Source organism: Amblyomma americanum, chromosome 4 (assembly GCF_052857255.1).
Source record: "Amblyomma americanum isolate KBUSLIRL-KWMA chromosome 4, ASM5285725v1, whole genome shotgun sequence".
Lineage (NCBI taxonomy): Eukaryota > Metazoa > Arthropoda > Arachnida > Ixodida > Ixodidae > Amblyomma > Amblyomma americanum.
The window spans coordinates 215,334,707-215,353,208 of NC_135500.1; the positions used below are offsets into that span (position 1 = coordinate 215,334,707).

Sequence of the window (18,502 nt, forward strand, 5' to 3'; positions counted from 1 at the left end):
ACTTTTTTCAATTACTCATTGCAGTTCGTCGAGCCTGACAAACGCCAAGCTTGAGCAATTTTCCAAATACTACTACCGAAATATTGTTGCAAATGTTTACTCTCCCGCGCTGCACCACGTATGGAAAGCAGGCGTGACGAGTGAAAAATGTCGGCTGCCATCACCACCTAAAGCTACCCGTCAGAACAAAAAAAAATGTTAGAAATAAATTTTCAATTTCAGTAGATCAGAATAAAAGAGAACGTATCAAGACCGCAAATGAAGTCCATGAGATCGCATCTCGTATATTAATTTTACAACTCAGACTACATTAGCGCTCTGGGAGGTATGACGGCAAGATGGGGCTCAGTGCTGATCGCCGCACCAATCTTATCCCGTGCCTTTTCGCTGCTCTCTTGAAGCGAAACTACTTGAGACATTTTCCAAGTTGCAATGGTTGAAACTGTTGTTTGAGAAAAGCTCGAAGGTGGCAGTAAGGAAATATGTTCCGCACTGGCATCGATTGCGCTTTTTCCGTCCTCTATGTTCAGCGTTTGGAGCTGGGTTCGCGCCTTGCCTTAGCCGTGAGTTTTATCGCTAGGTGAGAACATCGCCTGCCGAAGAAGATCCCCCGATTTTGCAACTAATTTTTAAAGTTCCTTAAAAACTCTTCAGGATTCCTCTTTCCCTTTAGGTTGATGATGATGAGATGGATTTTATGGCGCAAGGGCATCTGTGGCCTAAGGGCGCCATGGCACAAGGTTGTTTCTTCTACTCAAGGTGGGGTCAAAGACCCATTTCTCAAGCATTTCCCCCCTCATAAGCCGAGCACCAGGCAGGGGAAAGCTTGTACCCATTGTATCACCGGTGGGTACCCGGCGGCACTGGGGATCGAACCCCGCACCTCCCGCATGCGAGACGGATGCTCAACCACGTGACCACCGCTGGGGTAAAAATAGGTTCAATTCTGGATCGGAAATTCCCTGAAAACAGAAAATTCCCACAATCGAACGTTACTGCCTGGAAAGCCCAGATAGGCCATTTGATTGCCGTAGAAGCGACAGCTTGAAGTTGCACTCACAACTTCAGACGATTACGTATACACGATTAGTAACGTTTGCCAAACAATAAGTACCTTAACACATCGATATAATAGTAATAGATCGCATTGAGCAGCGCCAGCACCTCGTCTTGTGAACTATTTTCTTACGGCAGTTTTACCGAGATGCAAGAAATAAAAATAGAACGCGTAACATCAAGCAGACTGGAACAATATTTTATCACGGCGAGGTGTGTTGTTCGAGAAAGCTGGCGCGAAAAACTATTGCCAGTTCTGTACGATATTTTATTCCCGCGCTCATAGCCAACGCACCGCCGGTGGCCTCAGAATTACTGTCATTGGGTAGGTTTCGCATTCGCCGCATGTTGCCGAAGTTGTCACGATCACAGAGAAAACGCGCTGCTATTGGGTGTTTTATTTCATGCGCAGCTGCCTAATCTGAGAGCTTCTTCACTATGAACCCTGTAACTAAATTCCGCAGTATACTAAGACTTTCAAGTGGCCTAAAACTTGGTGCGAGTGGCCTGAGCCTGAAGGTCTGCAAAAAGAAGTCGTTCATCAGCCCCGAGTGCTCGCTGAAGGCAGCGGGTGTATAAGCTTGAGCGACGGGCGACTCTATTTTGCACCGAGGCCAAATATTGCATGCCGACAGAAACGCCTCTGCGACTAGCGGTTTCCTTTTCACTGTAAAGCCTGAACACAGCTACATCTCTTAGGCGCATGATGGCCTTAGTTGGTTATGCACCATAAACCCTTCGCAGCACAAGGAGCAGTTCTGGTAAAGCCAGGCTGTCAGTATTGGAAGATGGAAACTGGTCTGAATGCTATTTTGCGGTCAAGGCTGAAACATCGCTTGAAGACCGGAGCTGAGGTCACAGATCTCAGATCACAGATTCAGAACTCAGTTTTCTTCCGCGCATGTGCTGCTGATACTAAGAAGCGCCGACAGAGACAAGACGTAAGAAGTGACACGGACAAGCGCTTACTGACAATTGATTTTTTATTCAGGGAAACACGCAATATATAGGCGAACAGTACCGGTGATAATCAGAGGCGGTACAGGTCACATGGTGTATATGGCCATAAAAGCGATAAAAGACTTGCATGGTGAATATGTAAAAACGATAAAATAGATCAATGACACGTATTTACAGGCCACATGAAAAGGAAAGTATAAAATGTTTTAAAAAACAAATATGAATTTTAGTTTTTCAGGAATGCGCAGATGCCAGCTTTTTACACATGTTCCAAATTCGACCGCGGCCTTCTAGGAAAGCCAGTTCACTTTCATAGAGCAATTTTGACGGGTCACTTACGCATTCAAAGCCCTTTCGTTTGATAAAAAACGCCTCTTTTAACTCGCGAGCTAAGCTGTCTCGACTTCTGTATGAAACAACAGTATCTTCTAAGCTAGGCATGCACTTGCATTTTTTACAATGAATCGGAAGATTAGATCCAGTGCCCTTATCAAGTGATCGGTCATGTTCCTTCAAACGCGTTTTGAAGAACATGAAGCGTTTGAAGGAACATGACCGATCACTTGACAAGGGCACTGGATCTAATCATCCGGTTCATTAATGTAAGTGCATGCCTCGCTTAGAAGATACTGTTGTTTTAGACAGAAGTCGAGACAGCTTAGCTCGCGAGTTAAAAGAGGCGTTTTTCATCAAACGAAAGGGCTTGGAATGCGTAAGTGACCCGTCAAAATTGCTCTATGAAAGTGAACTGGCTTTCCTAGAAGGCCGCGGTTGAATTTGGAACATGTGTAAAAAGCTGGCATTTGCGCATGCCTAAAAAACTAAAATTCATGTTTGTTTCTAAAACATTTTATACTTTCCTTTTCATGTGACCTGTACACCACGTGTCATTGCTCTTTTTTATCGTTTTTACGTATTCACCATGCAAGTCTTTTATCGCTTTTATGGCCCTATACACCACGTGACGTTTACCGCTTCTGATTATCACCGGTACTGTTCGCCTATCAGAATCAGAATCAGAATATATTTATTTAACATCATGGCAATGTTGGGTGCACCGGCAAAAAGCCAGTGGCAAGGCTTGACGAGGCCGGCGCACCCTACAGAAGCTTGGCAGTGATATACTTGTTCACGTTAATAAAACAAACGAAAGAAACAATACGAGGGCACTTTCAACAAAAAAAAATGTACAAACATACAGGACATATAACAGTTTTTGGCATTATTTAGCTATATATTTATAAGGATTTCTTATTTAATAAATGTGGGAGAGTGAAGGTCAACATTTGATACCCGTAATTTGTGCGGGTCTTAGGTACAAACCAATTCAAAACTATTCGAGTAGAGTATTTAGACTCTTTGTATTTCAGTCCAGACAGCTGTAACATAAAGCAATTGTTTTTAACAACACTTGTTTCATACCGTCTTAAGAGCAACGTTTCATACAACTGGGGAAGGGGGGTGATGCCGAGTGCCTGAAATATCGGGCCACTATGCTCTAGTCGCGGAGCATTCACAATGCTACGAACAGCTTTTTTTTGAAGAAGGTGCAAACGATTAATGTTGGTAAAAGACGTAGTGCCCCAGACCAAAAAGCAATAGTTAAGAACAGAAGAAAAAAGTGCGTTATACAGCATATGCTTAATACGCTTCGGCATAAAGTACCTTAGTCGACATAAAATACCGACAACCTTGGACTGTTTGTTTATTACCATTTCGACATGATCATTCCATAATAAGTTCTCATGAAAAATCACACCTAAACTTTTGATGACTGGAACAATCTGGATGAGTGACGAGCCCAATCTTAAAGAAAGTGGCGATCCGTTAATAGGCTTACTGCGAGGTCTGAAGAGCACAGCTTTTGTTTTCTGGGTATTAATGCTTAACAAATTGCATTTAGACCATTCTAAAAGCGAGTGTAGACAATGTGATGCTTGTTGCTGAAGATCTTGTAAATGTGAGGCTCTAAAAAATAAGGTGGTGTCATCTGCGTAAATAATGAAAGTTGGCAGCTTACTAATGCGGACGACGTCATTAACATAAAGGAGGAATAGGAGTGGTCCCAAGATACTGCCTTGCGGAACGCCTGAAGTGATATGCCTAAAATCTGAGGAGTCATTGTGTATGTTTACCTGTTGTACTCGAGAACCTAAATAAGACTGAATTATTTGAAGAAACTTTCCGCGAAAACCATAGTGCTCGAGCTTAGCTATCATTATTCTGTGATTCATGCGGTCAAATGCTTTGGAAAAATCAATGAAAATGCCAAGAGTGAGAAGTTTCTGTTCAAAGGACTCTAAGATTAGTTCTTTCTGAGTTAGAAGCGCGGTTTCCGTCGAGAAGTGTTTTCTGAAACCATGCTGACTGGGCGTTATTATGTTATGTTTGTCACAGAAACCAGATATTCGTCTAAAAAGGATTTTTTCAAAACACTTTGAAAAAACAGGAAGAATGGATATTGGTCGATAATTTGACAGAATGTTTTTGTCTCCGCCTTTATGTATAACCGTGACTCTGGCAATCTGCATTCTTTTGGGGAATACTGCATGTTCAATGCAACAATTAAAGATATATTCTAACACTGGGCTAATTACATCGGCTACATACTTTACTGGGGAAATTCTGAAACCATCAATGTCAAGTGCCTTGCTGTTGCGTAAAGACAAGAGGCAATTTTTAATTTCAATAGCATCTGTTGGCGATAGGAATGCACTGGAAACAATCCGTACGTCAAGACACTTCACATCCGTGAGATCGTCATTCCTATCCGCCTGAGACACAAAATGATTATTGAAATTATCTGCTAGCTTTTTCCCACTCACTAGCTCATTATCAACAAAAAGTTCAAGTACATCAGTGGCAGCAGAACCTCGGTTTAAAATTCTTTTAATGTTTTGCCACACAAGATCGCTCCTTTTTAGTAAGTCTTGGTTGAATAGTTTTTCCATGTACTGTTTTTTTGCCTGACGGAGAGTAGACGTAACTTGGTTGCGATATGTTTTAAATCGTACAAGATCATCGGGTAACTTTGTTTGAATGAAGCGGTTGTAAAGGTGCGTCTTCTTTTTTATCATTTTAAGACATTCTACAGTTATCCATGGTTTTCTGGCTTTTCGAGGTTTTTTGAAAGCGACAAAAGGAAAGCTTTGCTCATATATAGTCCTGAATATGGCGATGAAGGCATTGTAGGCATCCTCTGGAGCATTTTTGTTTCGCACAACGTTCCAGTCAACATTTGCAAGTGCGCCTCGAAAGAAATTCAGTGTTTCATTATTAATGCGCCGGTATTCTATCGCAGAAGGTACGCATTGTTTCCTAGATGTTTCACACTCAACAATCAGGTATATTGGAAGATGGTCACTGATATGGACATTAATTATTCCTGATTTAAGATGATCAGCTGGAGAATTAGTAAAAAACACATCAATTGACGTTGCAGCCTGTAATCGTGTTGGTTCATTTATGACATTAATAAAACCGTTGCATTGCAGTATAGACTCAACTTCTAGTTTGTTAGCAGAATGTGAAAGAAAATCTATGTTAACGTCACCACCTAATACTAGGTTAAGGTTGTTATCTGAGACCCATTGGAGATATTCATCAAGAAAGCAAGCAAAATTTGAGAAGTTGCTTTTAGGAGGCCGGTATATAACAGAGAAGACATTTTTACCACTTTGTAAGGACAGTACTTCGTAGTCATCATGAATTTGAGTGAAATCAGCGAGAATACTGCATTTAAAACATTTTTCTATTGCTATCAAGACACCTCCGCCTCGTTTGTCATTGCGATTTTGTACATGCGTGTTGTAGTTCGGCAACTGCAGTATTTCACAACTATTTTGATACCACGTTTCAGTGACCATGACAACGTTGAAACGGAAGTTAAGTGTGGAAAAAAACGCCTCAAATTCGTCGCCTTTATTTCGCAAGGATTGTGCGTTGATATGAAAGCAAGAGATAGTTTTTGTTTTCTGCGAGGATGCAGCGTATATATCTGATGGCAGGAAGGAATGACGCGCTGTCTGATTGAAAATGTTATTTAACGTGTTAGCTGTCATGTTCATGCAATCTTAGCTAGGTCCTCTTCTTTATCTATGCGTATTACTGTTCCCCCTTCCATCTTCCTCATGTATATCCTTCCATTGCGCACCCAGACAAAACGGTACTGTTTTTCTTTGGCGGCACACTTTGTCAACCAGTGCAGCTTTTTCACAGAGTATGTGAGATTCTCATTGATGAAAATGTCTTCATCTCTTAGGGCTGTCCTTTTCTCGATCCATTTTTCTCTTGTTGCTCTCTTGAAAAATTTGACCAGTATTGGTGGTTCCTTGCTCGGTTTACCTTTGATTCTATGCACCGCGTCGACTTCATTTTCATCAGGAACGGGAAGCTGGAGTTTGTCAGCAATAGATGCCAAAACTACATTCAGGTCTTCATTAGCACTTTGTTTTATTCCATGGATTTCTATATTGTTTCTACGGGAGTAAGTCTCCAGTTTATCCACCTCCGTTTCCAACTGCTGAAGCCGCGCGTTTGACGTTGCTAGTTGATCTGCTAGGTCGCAAGTCTCTTTTCGTATGTCTTTCAGCTCGGTTTTCTGTATTTCTAGCGACTGCAGGACGGTGTCGTATTGGGAAGAAAGTAGGTCTAGCGATGCTTCCATACCTTGCATTGTCTGATTTTGATGCTCTATACTTTTGTTTGTAGTATCTAGTTTCGTCAGCTGTTCTTCCTGCCTTCTTTCGAGTTCGTCCAGGCGACGCAGTACAGCATCTAACTTTGACATGACACTTGCTAAAGAAGGTTCATCAGGGTCACATGACGATATTTCACTCAAGGAATCAGTGTCCCTGTGACGTGCGGTTCTTGACCTGCCCGCTTTGCAGGTCGAGCATGCCCATTGTCGAAGCATTTCCTTCGACATGCTTTTGAGATTTGTTTTTGTAACGCCCGAGCACTTTCCAACATGATAAGCATTCTTGCATTCGGTACAGATAAGACTTTTGCCATCAGGTGAGATCGCTTTTAAACATGCAAGGCATTCTTTACTTGACATTGCCAAAAAAAACTGGCGGGCAGTCCAGCGGAGCGAAAAGGCTAACAAAGCAAGTGTGAAAGGCAAAATATTCTCACCTACACAGAAGAAAATACACAAGTGAGCGATGCCCTCGTAATCCGCCGGACTGCAGCCTTCGAAGAGAAGCGGCGGCTTTTATAGCTTGTCGATCCGTGTTGCTTGCGCTGATTGGCCTCGTCCTGGATGACGTTCCACCATCGTAGTTCGGCAGGCCTCGTGGGTAGAGCAGGGTGCACAGCTGATACCACAGTGATATCGCGGTTCGAACACACTCAGCTGTCAATCGATGGCCATACGTTCGTCAGCCCAGAAATCGGTCCCTACACAGAAGAAAATACACAAGTGAGCGATGCCCTCGTAATCCGCCGGACTGCACGCCGGATTGCGTGTTTCCCTGAATAAAAAATCAGTTGTCAGTAAGCGCTTGTCTGTGTCACTTCTTAAGTCTTGTCTCTGTTGGCGCTTCTTTTCTTAGTAACATGCACCAACTAGCCCCGCAAAAAGTTCTACTTGCTGCTGAAATGTGCACGAGAGATGGATTCAGCAGCTAGACAACCATAGTGGAGTAATGACGTCCCCGTGGACGTCAGTAATACTGACACGTGCAACACATCTATGATCATGCTTTGCACACGCATGTTTGGACACATTTCCAATGTGCAAACAAAATGAGAATAATTTACGTGCGCGTATGTAGAGAAAACAGCATTTGTATTCAAGAGCGGTGCATATATATTGAGAGGCGGATATAGCTGGTATAAGGCGTGCGATCAGGTAATGACGCTTCTCAAAAAGTTGCAGTATTCCTTGCGAGCGTCAAGCACGTCGGCATTAAACTCGCTGGCACGAGTGACGTTGAAGCTGTATCGGCCGTACACAAGCTCGCTGACATCGGAAATTTGTCTGCAAAAGGAGAAAACCGTCGTTATAGCGCCAACATGCCATCAAACTCCTCGTATACACTGATAACTAAACAGCTCATACTCATTTTTGCTGTCCGGATGCAAGCGATAAAACAATGCTGACAACAAATGAAAAAGAAGGGAAGATTATGCGCAGACATACAATGTAACCAATAGATTCAGAAAGCAAACTTTCGCTGAACACCTGTTCCTTTGGTTATTAATTACAGCAGAACGTCTTAGTGCAGTGAGACTTTATGATTCGAATTCATTTAATTCAAGCTTACGGTTTATTCTTTCAGAAGATTTAGTGCCGTGTACATAGTGTATATCAAGAACTCGACCGCACGCTCCTTAGTTCACATGAACAATTTTCTGTTTCATTCATGCTCCGAATGGTCGGGATTGAATTGTATACCTTGAACGGAGCTCTAATCTCCCTCCATGTCACATAATTCACCTAACACCTCACATCACAGCATATACAAGCGCTTCAAGACGCCAAGCTCAAGCGTTTAAGAGCTCTGCGTTTCTTTAGACCCATGTACATATAAGAAGAAAACTCAGAATTGCTTGCAATCAAAATGAAGAAAGTAGATATATGCAGGTAAAATATCGTCATCAACAGTCGCATCATGTTCGTGTCGACTAAGAAATGAAGGCTGCCTCACAGATATTTCAAGCGCATATCTGCCCCAATATGACACGTATCTGTGCCAGGCCGTGAAGTGTTATCGGGTAGCATGTGGCCCATACGTGGACCGGAACACACAGCAAACACACCCAGTCCTGGCGAAGTGCGTCCAGCGGCTGATGACCTGCTGGCTGGTGACTCGCATGGCATCGTGCTCGAGCGGCCGCCGGAAAGGCACGCCGAACAGGAGCCGCAGCATGTCATCCGAGCTCGCCGCAGGGCCCGCGATCGCCGATGAGATGACGTAGCGGAAGACGCGGTTGCCGCTCACCGAGGTCAGCAGGCGGCTCATGTCGCGCACGGGGCACGTCACCAGAAGGTCGGCCAGAATCTCGTAGAACGCCTCCGCCAAGTCGTCGTCGTTGCCCTGCGTGCGCACCGATCAGACTTAGGTCGGCCGGCATGGCCGATCAGTGGCTATGGCATTTTACTGGTGGGCGCACGGTTTCCGTAGAGGGGAGAGCTGGGCGAGCCGGCCCATGATTGTAGAAAGAAAGCCAGCGCAAAGGACGAAGACACACAAGAGGAACACAGTACGACGCTGGACCAGCGCCCTGTTCTGTGTCTCCGTCTTTTGCGCTGGTTTTCTCTCTTTAAGCAAGGTTTCCGGATTGAATCCCGACCATGGCGGTCGCATTTATATGGAGGCAAAAAGCAAAAAGCCTGGTGCTGTGCGATGTAAGTACATGTTAAAGAACCACATGTGGTCGAAAGAAAAATCCGACAGAGAAGCTTATGACTGCTTACATATATAACTGCTTACGTTGACTCGTAATGCTTCTGCATGCATTAAAGTTCTTGTTTGTGTTTGCGTTGCGTACCAGACTGCAAACGTTCGTACCTCCTTGCTGCACGGCGACGAGGTTGGCCGAGTTTGCATGTCGTGGACGGAAGACGCATATTCGTTTCGTTGTTTGAGGCGGGTGAGGCGCAGCTTGGCTTTTTAAGCCCTCGTGTTGAAAACTTCCGGGTCAGTGGCCGCAAACCATGAATGTTTGCTGCCACTGACCTGACATGCTCTTGCCTTGCTTACGGAAGTGGAACCAGGCTTTCTGGCCTTCTGTCGGAATAGCGTTTAACTGGTTGTGATAAATGGAAGTGAATTTGTTGCTTGCGAGACACATTCTCACTTCTTCAGTTTTGGAACGAACTGGGAAAGCAGCAAACACTTAACAAGAACAATGTTTCGAATTGAAAGCAAAATAGAAGACGTGGCTGCGGCCTCAATCCAGAGAGCCGGAGGGCTTCTGATCGCGTATCCGCATAATGAAAGTATTCGTAGATGTGTCGTTCAGTAGTCGCGAAAGCCAGAACATGACATTTCTGCGCGATGCTTGTTCATGGTTTTGAGCTGACAGTAGCTTGTTAAGGATGCAGAAGACGTCAGTGCTTTACATATCGTGCGAAAACTCTTTAACCGTGTAACTGGTATGGTAAGTTTAGAGAGGCGGAAATGAAGGTGCCATGCTATCAGACGATGCTTGACTAGGTAGCGGAGCTTCTCGGTCTGCATTGGGCCTTTTTCTAAAGTAGAGGAACAATGCTTCAAAAAGTACAGCTCTGCATAATCCAACGGTATCGTTTTACCACCGCGCTCCTGGCTTTTGAGTTCGTTAATTTTTTCTTGTGGGCGAATGTACCTCGTACTCAATAACTAGAATGCTTTGGCGTGCGTATGGAGCATACTGACCTTGCTGGGTAGAAGTGAATTTGAAAAAAAAAAAAATCGGTGTATGTTTACTCTTATTTTTTTTTTTGGTCCGGAAACTCCAAACCCCCACTAGGGTTGGGGAAGCCCAGCCACATTAATGACTGTGCATCAGCTCTGGTTGGATAGGAATTGTGAAAAAAAAAAACTGAGTGAGATGCTCATACCTTCGTGTACCACTGCACGACGGCCTCAGCGGCGGAGGTGTTCAGGCCGACCTCGTAGAAGAGATCTACGGTAGCCTTCTTTAGATTATCGGACAGATCCAAAATGCTGCGCACAAGCTGTGCAGCATGCAAGGTTTCGTCATCCATGTAGCCCAGGAGAATTTGTACGCCGGCAATCCGCACCTGGCGGACAGAAGGGAAGACGACTGAATTCTAGTAACCCTTGCTCAGAAAACGTGATGCGAAAATAACAGTGCGTTAATAAAATCTGACCAAGCTTTACTTATATACACGCTTTGCTTTGCCGTTTCTTGTGAATATATGCCTGACATCGTCTTTACTTTTCTCATATTCAACACTGCAAAGAGTGTTACCGTGGACCAAGTTTCGAGTAAACCACGTGTGTGTGCCTTATGCTCTTCTGTATAATTTTCTCCTTTTTATTTACTCATATCTGGCCCCACGTTATCTCTCTGCGAATTGTAGTTCTGCAGCAGGCAAGTTCATGATTCTTGGACATCAGCGTTACTTGTGAAGCAACTGCGGAATTTTGTAAGGTACTGTTATGGAAATATTGAAGTAATATCCCCTTGTTAGAATACAATATAGTCTTTATTCAACGTCTCAATAATATCTAGAACACCAACAAAAAGCCACAAAAGGCTTGACTAAGCCCGTACCTCAATACCTGGCAAATAGAGACAGCGCAAAACAAAAACAAAAAGACAGCGATCATAGCATGAATATTTCTGAAGCTTAATCTGCAGTTACATGCCGCGGCATTAAAAGGTTTTTAAGGAAACATTAAATCACATCAAAACTTGCACAAGTACGACATGGCCATAAATCAATAACTAAAACACGCAGAATTAAATTATAACTCTAACTTGTAGAAGTGTGCACAAGTGTAACCTAACAGCAACATGTTTGAAATAAATCGAGAATAAACAACTGGCCAAAATGAAATGCGCAAAAACAGTTACATAGGGTAAGTAAAAAAATAGTACTTTCCAGAACTATACATATTTGTAAGTAGGCGCTTCAATGAAATCAATTCTATATCTGTATTATCACCCATTCAGAATTAATTTAATAATGTTGGCACTTTAAATTGCAACATTTGCATTCCATAACCCTCACGGCATTTGTTGAATTTCCATTCTTTTTGGTTCTTCCGGTGCGTATCAAAATCTTTCTTTTAAAGTTTGTCTATCGCTAATACTGCCTTCGAAAACCAATGGGGAACATTTCTGACGATAAAAAAAATGTTTACAGCAAAAAATGCATGCCCTCCGAGGGGATATCTGCGAATATATCGATTGTTTTAGTGGAATCTTACTATATGAAAATTCTCTTCACAAACAACTTCATTTCGAAAAATGCGATTGTCCAGAATTTGTGTGTATGGGCAGAACAACAGTGTATACAACTTGGCAGTCTACCGCCTGGCAGTCTGCCACAGTACCTCAAAAGAGCGACAACAGGAGCTTCGTTCTCCTAGATGCCGTCGTCGATTCTCACTCCTCTCTGACTCTGTGCGATATGCATGGTTATTCCCTTCCTCCCCTTCATAATGCATGGTGTACGTTTTCTTTCGTTTGCGTTTCAGGACAGGAACATCGTGCTTGCTAGGTCATGCATGCTCACAATGTACTTTGTCGTTGTTATTCCCGGTACCGTACACAACCATCATAAGCATAATGAGTGCTCCTCTATATAGGTATGAGAAAACAGCACACGCCTTATCTTTCCGGAGCAATTCTTGCGGAGCGAAAGGAAGCAGCCCGCTGAAGGAAGGGAAGAAGGTTGGAGGCGTGACCGGCTTGACGAACAGAGACGCTTCCACCTTGCGCAGGCACCCGAGGTCCGGGTCGCGGCCCTTCAAACAGTTGAGCCGCTTTGCCTGTTCAGCTACGCGCTGGCGTCGAAACTCGGTGTTATCGGGATACCTGGAATGCGGTCCAAGTTATTTTCCTCGCGGTTCTCCTTTCTCCGACGATCGCGGTGCCGAAGCGGTCCTGATGTTGCGTAGCAACTTCGCGAAAAGGCGTCGATAAAGAGTTTCGTTCTTTTTTGTAATGAACAGTCAGGTGCACGATGCTGCTTGAAATCCGTGTAAGTTGGTTTTGAATAGGTTATTTTTAGCCCGCAAAAGCGGATCGTGTAAGGTTTCTACACCACGGGCGGAGATGCACGTACCGCAACACCTCTATTTGCCACTGAGAGCCACAACCGCTTCCGCTAAATCAGCCAGTCGCTGAACGTTTTTGTAATACAGGCCTAGACCACAAAACCACAGATTACCACAGATGCCGGCCACTGCCCAGAGCCCATGTCCCTTATTCATAACTTCTGTGAAGTGCAGTTGCTGTTACTCATTCGAGGCAAACAGTGCAAAATACGTATTGTGCAATTCATTCCCGACATAACATAAGCGGCGGTGATACTCAGTGGTATTTACAAATATGCGGAGAAACAATCACTCGAGCGGTGATCATATGCGCGTACCTCGTGAAGGGGCTCCCGCTCATGAGAATGGCGCGGCGGGGCACCGCACGAGCTTTCGCGACACCCGCTGCCTCGCTGAGGAGCAGGTACCCGGCGGCCGTGGCGCCGGCGCCGTAGCCAACCAAGACCATGTTGGAGGCGTTGCCCCCAAAGCCTGCGATGTTGTGGCGCGTCCACTCGAGGGCCAGCATCTGGTCAGCGAGGCCCACGTTTCCAGGAGCCTCGTCGCTGCCATCGCTCAGGAAGCCCAGCGCCCCCAGGCGATAGTTCGGCACTACTACCACCACGTCACCCAGTGCAGACAGGTACCTATACGGAACAGGTACCACGGTGCACATGCTGGCACTGGTTTATGGGAGTTTCAGCGGCGCGGACTAGTATAGGACTTTATGTTCGACTTTATTTGGAGCCAGCGCCGAAGTCTCGGGAAGAGGAGCGCTCGCACCGCTGCACTATAAAGACTAAAGGAGTAAAAAGGTAGTAACCTGTACCCTAGTGCACTCCATTTTGTAAAGGGGAGCGCACTAGCGGACAGACAGCTTACTCCCTTCTTATTCACATACTATAGGCGTATTCTTGTTTAGAGCGTAGGGCACGTAGGTGATCCGCGAAGTCCTAATCAAGCCAAGCACTTCCGAAAGAAAGTGGGAGGGTACTAGAAGATCATCATCATCATCAGCCTGACTGCGCCCACTGCAGGGCTAGGGCTTCTCTCATATCTCTCCAATTAACCCTGTCCTTTGCCAGCATCATCCACCCTTTGCCTGCAAACTTCCTAATCCCATCCGTCCACCTAACCTTCTGCCGCCCCCTGCTCCACTTGATTTCTCTTGGAATCCGCTGCGTTACTTTTCAGGACCAGCGGTTATCTTGCCTTCGCATTACATGTCATGCCCAAGCCCATTTCTTCCTCTTGATTTCGACTAGGATGTCATTAACCCGCATTCGTTCCCTCAACCACTCTGCCTGCTTCCGGTCTCATAACATTACACCTATCATTTTTCTTTCCTTAGCTCGCTGTGCTGTCCTTAACTTAAGCTGAACCCTTTTCATTAGCCTCCACGTTTTTGCCGCGTAGGTGAGTACTGGTAAGATACAGCTGTTGTACACTTTTCTCTTGAGGGATATTGGTAAACTGCTATTCATGATCTAAGCGAACCAGCCATATGCGCTCCACCCCATTCTTATTCTTCTAGTTGTTTCCCTCTCATGATCCAGATTCAGTTGTCACTACTTGCCTTAAGTAGATGTATTCCCTTACCACTTCCAGCACCTCGCTACCAATTGTGAACTGCTGTTCTCTTGCGAGACTGTTGAATATTACTTTCGTTTGGTTACTTGGTTGTAGACCCACTGTTTTGCTCTGCCTGTCTAACTTATTGATCATGCTTTGCAGTTCGTCTCCTGAGCGATTTAGCAAAGAAAATTCATCAGCGAATCGCAGATTACTCAGGTATTCTTTGTTAACTCTTATCTCAAACTGTTCCCAATCCAGGCCTCTGAACACCCCCTGTAAACAGGCGGTGAATAGCATTGGTGAGATCGTGCCTCCCTGCCTGACACCCTTCCTTATTGGAATTTTATTGCTAACAAGGAGATAGAGGGAAGTAATGACAGCATCTCATGTGTTTAGAATGTGTCATGCATGTTCCGTGATATCCGGTCAGTTGGGAGAGTGAGGGTTTTCACGCCATGAAAAGTTCGAGGGCATTATATCGGGGTGAGGATAGCGTTAGCTAATTTTTCGGATGATGTGTGCTTGGTCAGACTGTGACAATGCCTTCTGCACCCGCAGTTCTTTTTATAGACTGTTCATCGATTCTCTGGGTTAGCGCCGAGAGCGGGAATGTGTTAAAGGGACAAATAGGACACACTGATCTTGGCTTGTATCGATAGACTACAGCATTATAAACACAAAGAGATTACTTTCGCCGAAGAGGGAGCTTTTATAAGGTAGGAAAAAAAACGAAATTTAGGTGTTCCCATCAGCGGCCGGTTTCGCAAGTGAACCGCTGCGTCGACATCGAATTTTCACCGCGATCCCTGAGGCTATGCTACACCGCCATGCACTTCTAAGTAACGCCATCCAGTCCCTCTCTTTGTGGACGTCACGGATTTGAAACAAACAGCGGCAAATTTTTAAAATTCAGCTTTTTAAGCCGTACATGTATATATTATTTTTTTTTTGCTGCCGGACGAACGTTATGATATCCAGAAAGAGCTAGATAATCAATTTTTCCCGAGGACAATGAATGGTAGAGTTCTTCTGAATATCTCTTTAAAAGCTCCCAAACATTTTCCTTCGTACAGGGTACGACTAAGCTCCAACGTAACCTGACTATAACGAACGTGCAGTCACGATGAGTAGACTTGTACCGATCAATTGCATTGTGAACACGGGCTGTTCTGCGCTTTACAATGGTGGAGGTCAGACCCTGCGGTGTTCAAGCACGGAGGCTCTCTCTGGAAACACTGTTCGCTTGCAAAACTGGCTTTCCGCGCGCGCAGGCCACAAGGAGTGACATAGCGTAAAACTCAATACCACCCGGCTCTTAAAGACAATTCCTGTAGCCTGCAGCCGCCGCGGTGGCTCAATGGTTATGGTGCTCGACTGCTGACCCAAAAGACGCAGGCGAAATTACGGCCGCGCCGGTCGCTTTTCGATGGAGGCGAAATGCTATAGGCTCGTGTGGTGTGCGATATCAGAGCACATTAAAGAAGTGCAGGTGGTCGAAATTTCAGGAGCCCTCCGCTACGGCGTCTCGTAGCCTGAGTCGTTTTGGGACGTTAAACTGCATACAACCAACGGTCCAATTCCTCTAGCCCTTGGTCGGACATCATAGCAGCTCTCGTCTAACACCTGCCTTTTACCCATGAGTGGTTTTCGGCACTATAGGCATGCTAGCTGCGTAACCCACTGCGCCATCTAAATTCGGCTGAATTAAAGTACATATTTTATGTCAAAACATGTTTTCATCAGTTCATTATGCTTCCCACAGATGACGCAACCTCCTACTATTTTGTCAGCAACCGCGTACTTAATTGAAACACGGGGCTAACGGAAATGTTCAGAACTGCGATCCTTCAAGAGCTGCGGCGCTTCAGTACGTCGCATCTTTTCACGCAATAGTGATCTCCATTTCCGTCCACACCGTCGCCAAATGATGCAGTTTTAGAGGGCACAAATCTAGCGTTCGTAGTCGGCGACAGATCACAAAGAAGATGTCGCGACTAAGGTCCCTCTATATTAGTCGCGACAAGTCATTGCGCCCCCTGGGAACGGAGTAATAAGCTAGTAACGAGAGTCGCCTGGCGGCGAAGCGCACCTCCCGTCGTACAGGGGCTGTCTGTTTCCCCCGTCTGGAAAGAGCCATCGTGCAGAAACACCAGCACGGCCTTGTTGGCGCAGGAAGGCAAGCGACAGCCGAGCGACGTTGTCCATATGCTGAGGTGCAGGCAGTCTTCGGACATGGTCGCCAGCGAGTCGTCTGTGGTTCTTTGCACGCAGGCAGGCTTTGACTGCGTCCCGTCGATCACAAAGCCCTGCGGCAAGTGTATACGACTTTATGTTCATCGAGTGAGCGGCCCGTAAGCGCTGTTCGTAACACGGCTGCGGTGATTATACGCCGTGAGCGCTGCCTGTAAGGGCGCTAGTGATATCCCTCTTGCGGCCAGCTCTGAAAACAGTGGCGGGGACTGCTGACCGCGTTCCCGGCGTTGGAGAACGTTTGTTATCCGCGCTGCCGCCTTATCAAGGATTCTTCTTTGTGCTTTCCAATGAAGAGTGGCAGATATAACGCGGCTATGCGAGAGTGATCGCATTTTCATTTTCAATGCCGCTGCAGTATCGCGGGCCCAGTGCGCGTAAGCACTAAGTGCTTTCGGCAAGATCTACGACAGCCCATTGTGAAGTAGTCTTGAACAGTGCATGTATGCTGCATGCGCCGTGAAGCTCCGACACGCCATCACGACGTCAAAGTCTACTTGTTCGTCGTCTAGGCCAGCAACCGTGCGCCATGGAGCGCTGGCTACGCATACCCACATGTCGCGATGCTGATAGCAATTTACATTCAATTGCCACTGAAGAAACCAAACCTTAGGACTGAGTTGCGATAAAACGGTCGAAGGCACAATGAAATTCATACCCAGCAATTCTGGACAAAAGCATTTTTGAACGGGAAACTGTTTGTGAACGCAATTTTTTCATATAATGTAACATTTCACTATAACAATCAATATATCCACAGATCACCCAACGGCAGTCTTGTATTTTTTTTTCTATTCACGTTTTTGCTATCGTCAAAAGCGTTCCTCATTAGTTTTCTATGGCAGCTTAACCGTTCGATGCGATCACTGGAAACACTTTAAAAGAAAGATCTTGCTACGTATAAAAAATAATGGACCATTACCATCGATATTTCCATAACAGTGTCGTACAATTTTCAATTCTCAAAAATTTTTTCCCGAGAAAACTGGACCTGACCGTAACCCCGTCAGTTATTGACGCTTGAACAAACGGGGGTGAGACGAAAATGGTGCCTCCTATGCAGTTTTTATGAATGCAGCACCGGAAGCATCTCCCGTGCTCGCTTTCGAGAGCAGTGCGATATGGCACCGGAGTTGAACATAAGAACATCGCTGTCCAACTCTTTGCAAGGCACCTGACGTTTATTTTCATTTGACTGCCATACGAGCAATATCACGCGATATTGCGAAAAAAACTCAGGGTAAAAAAATGCGTTTAAAAATAACATTTTCAACTCCGAACTATTGCACTGCAGGTAGTGCTGTCTGTATAATGCTTACTGTAGCCTTTGTTACTCGGTCTAAACGAGATGACAGGTACCCCTATGAAGTTTCGTGCTTCAGTACATTTAGTTTTTGAGTTGCAGAACAGCGTAAGACATCATTGGCAGGATCGTGTACAGGTGCCGTAGTGAAGGTTATGTTGGCGAAATCAAAATGACACTTTGATATTATAAGAACAAACTAGCTGCTTAAGGAGCGCGCAGTAATGAGCCAAAAGCGTAACATGGCGCGGTACATTACATGATACGAGGAGTTAAACAGGCAACAGAAAGAGCAGACCCGAGGCGGTCGAATTTCGATGCAGGCGAAATACTAGAGGCCCGTGTACTGTGCGAAGTCAGTGCACGTTAAAGAACCACAGGTGGTCGAAATTCCCGGAGCCCTTCACTACGGTGTCTCTCATAGCCTGAGTCGCTTTGGGACGTTAAACCCCCATAAACCCATAGACCTAAACCAGAAAGCGCAGACCATTCAAGCTGACGACACCAGCGTACTGCGCGATTTAGAGATTTGCGCAACTTTTAGCAGTGTAACTCATCGCCCCCCCCCCCCCCCCCCCCAAGAAAAAAAGTAGGCAGGATCAGACAAATTGATCACATAATCATGAGAGCTTTTTTT

At 45.2% G+C, this 18,502-nt stretch overlaps 2 protein-coding genes across 2 annotated transcripts in view; both read right to left on the reverse strand.

The window, feature by feature from the left end:
- Window positions 1–7,523: 7,523 nt before the first annotated feature.
- Window positions 7,524–11,279, reverse strand: LOC144129311 (acetylcholinesterase-like). The gene is made up of 3 exons (XM_077663350.1): window positions 10,568–11,279; window positions 8,782–9,059; window positions 7,524–7,999 (listed from the first exon to the last, which is right to left on the reverse strand). Exons 1-3 carry the CDS (start codon window positions 10,712–10,714, stop codon window positions 7,867–7,869), a joined length of 558 nt encoding a protein of 185 aa, XP_077519476.1. The 5' UTR covers window positions 10,715–11,279; the 3' UTR covers window positions 7,524–7,866.
- Window positions 11,280–13,005: 1,726 nt separating this feature from the next.
- Window positions 13,006–18,502, reverse strand: part of LOC144130009 (acetylcholinesterase-1-like) — an 8,486-nt gene continuing 2,989 nt past the window's right edge. The window contains exons 3-4 of the mRNA XM_077664053.1: window positions 16,402–16,618; window positions 13,006–13,384 (exon numbers count right to left, since the gene is read on the reverse strand). Coding sequence (XP_077520179.1) covers window positions 13,353–13,384; window positions 16,402–16,618 — 249 coding nt within the window. The 3' untranslated portion in view covers window positions 13,006–13,352. The remainder of the gene's footprint in view (window positions 13,385–16,401; window positions 16,619–18,502) is intronic.

Excerpts from the sequence above, each read along its gene's own strand:
- LOC144129311 (XM_077663350.1), bottom strand. The coding sequence starts at position 10,714 with ATGGATGACGAAACCTTGCATGCTGCACAGCTTGTGCGCAGCATTTTG. Across the intron at positions 9,060-10,567 it reads TCGTGCAGTGGTACACGAAG|GGCAACGACGACGACTTGGC; the intron begins GTATGAGCATCT and ends GTGCGCACGCAG. Across the intron at positions 8,000-8,781 it reads ACGCACTTCGCCAGGACTGG|ACAAATTTCCGATGTCAGCG; the intron begins GTGTGTTTGCTG and ends CTCCTTTTGCAG.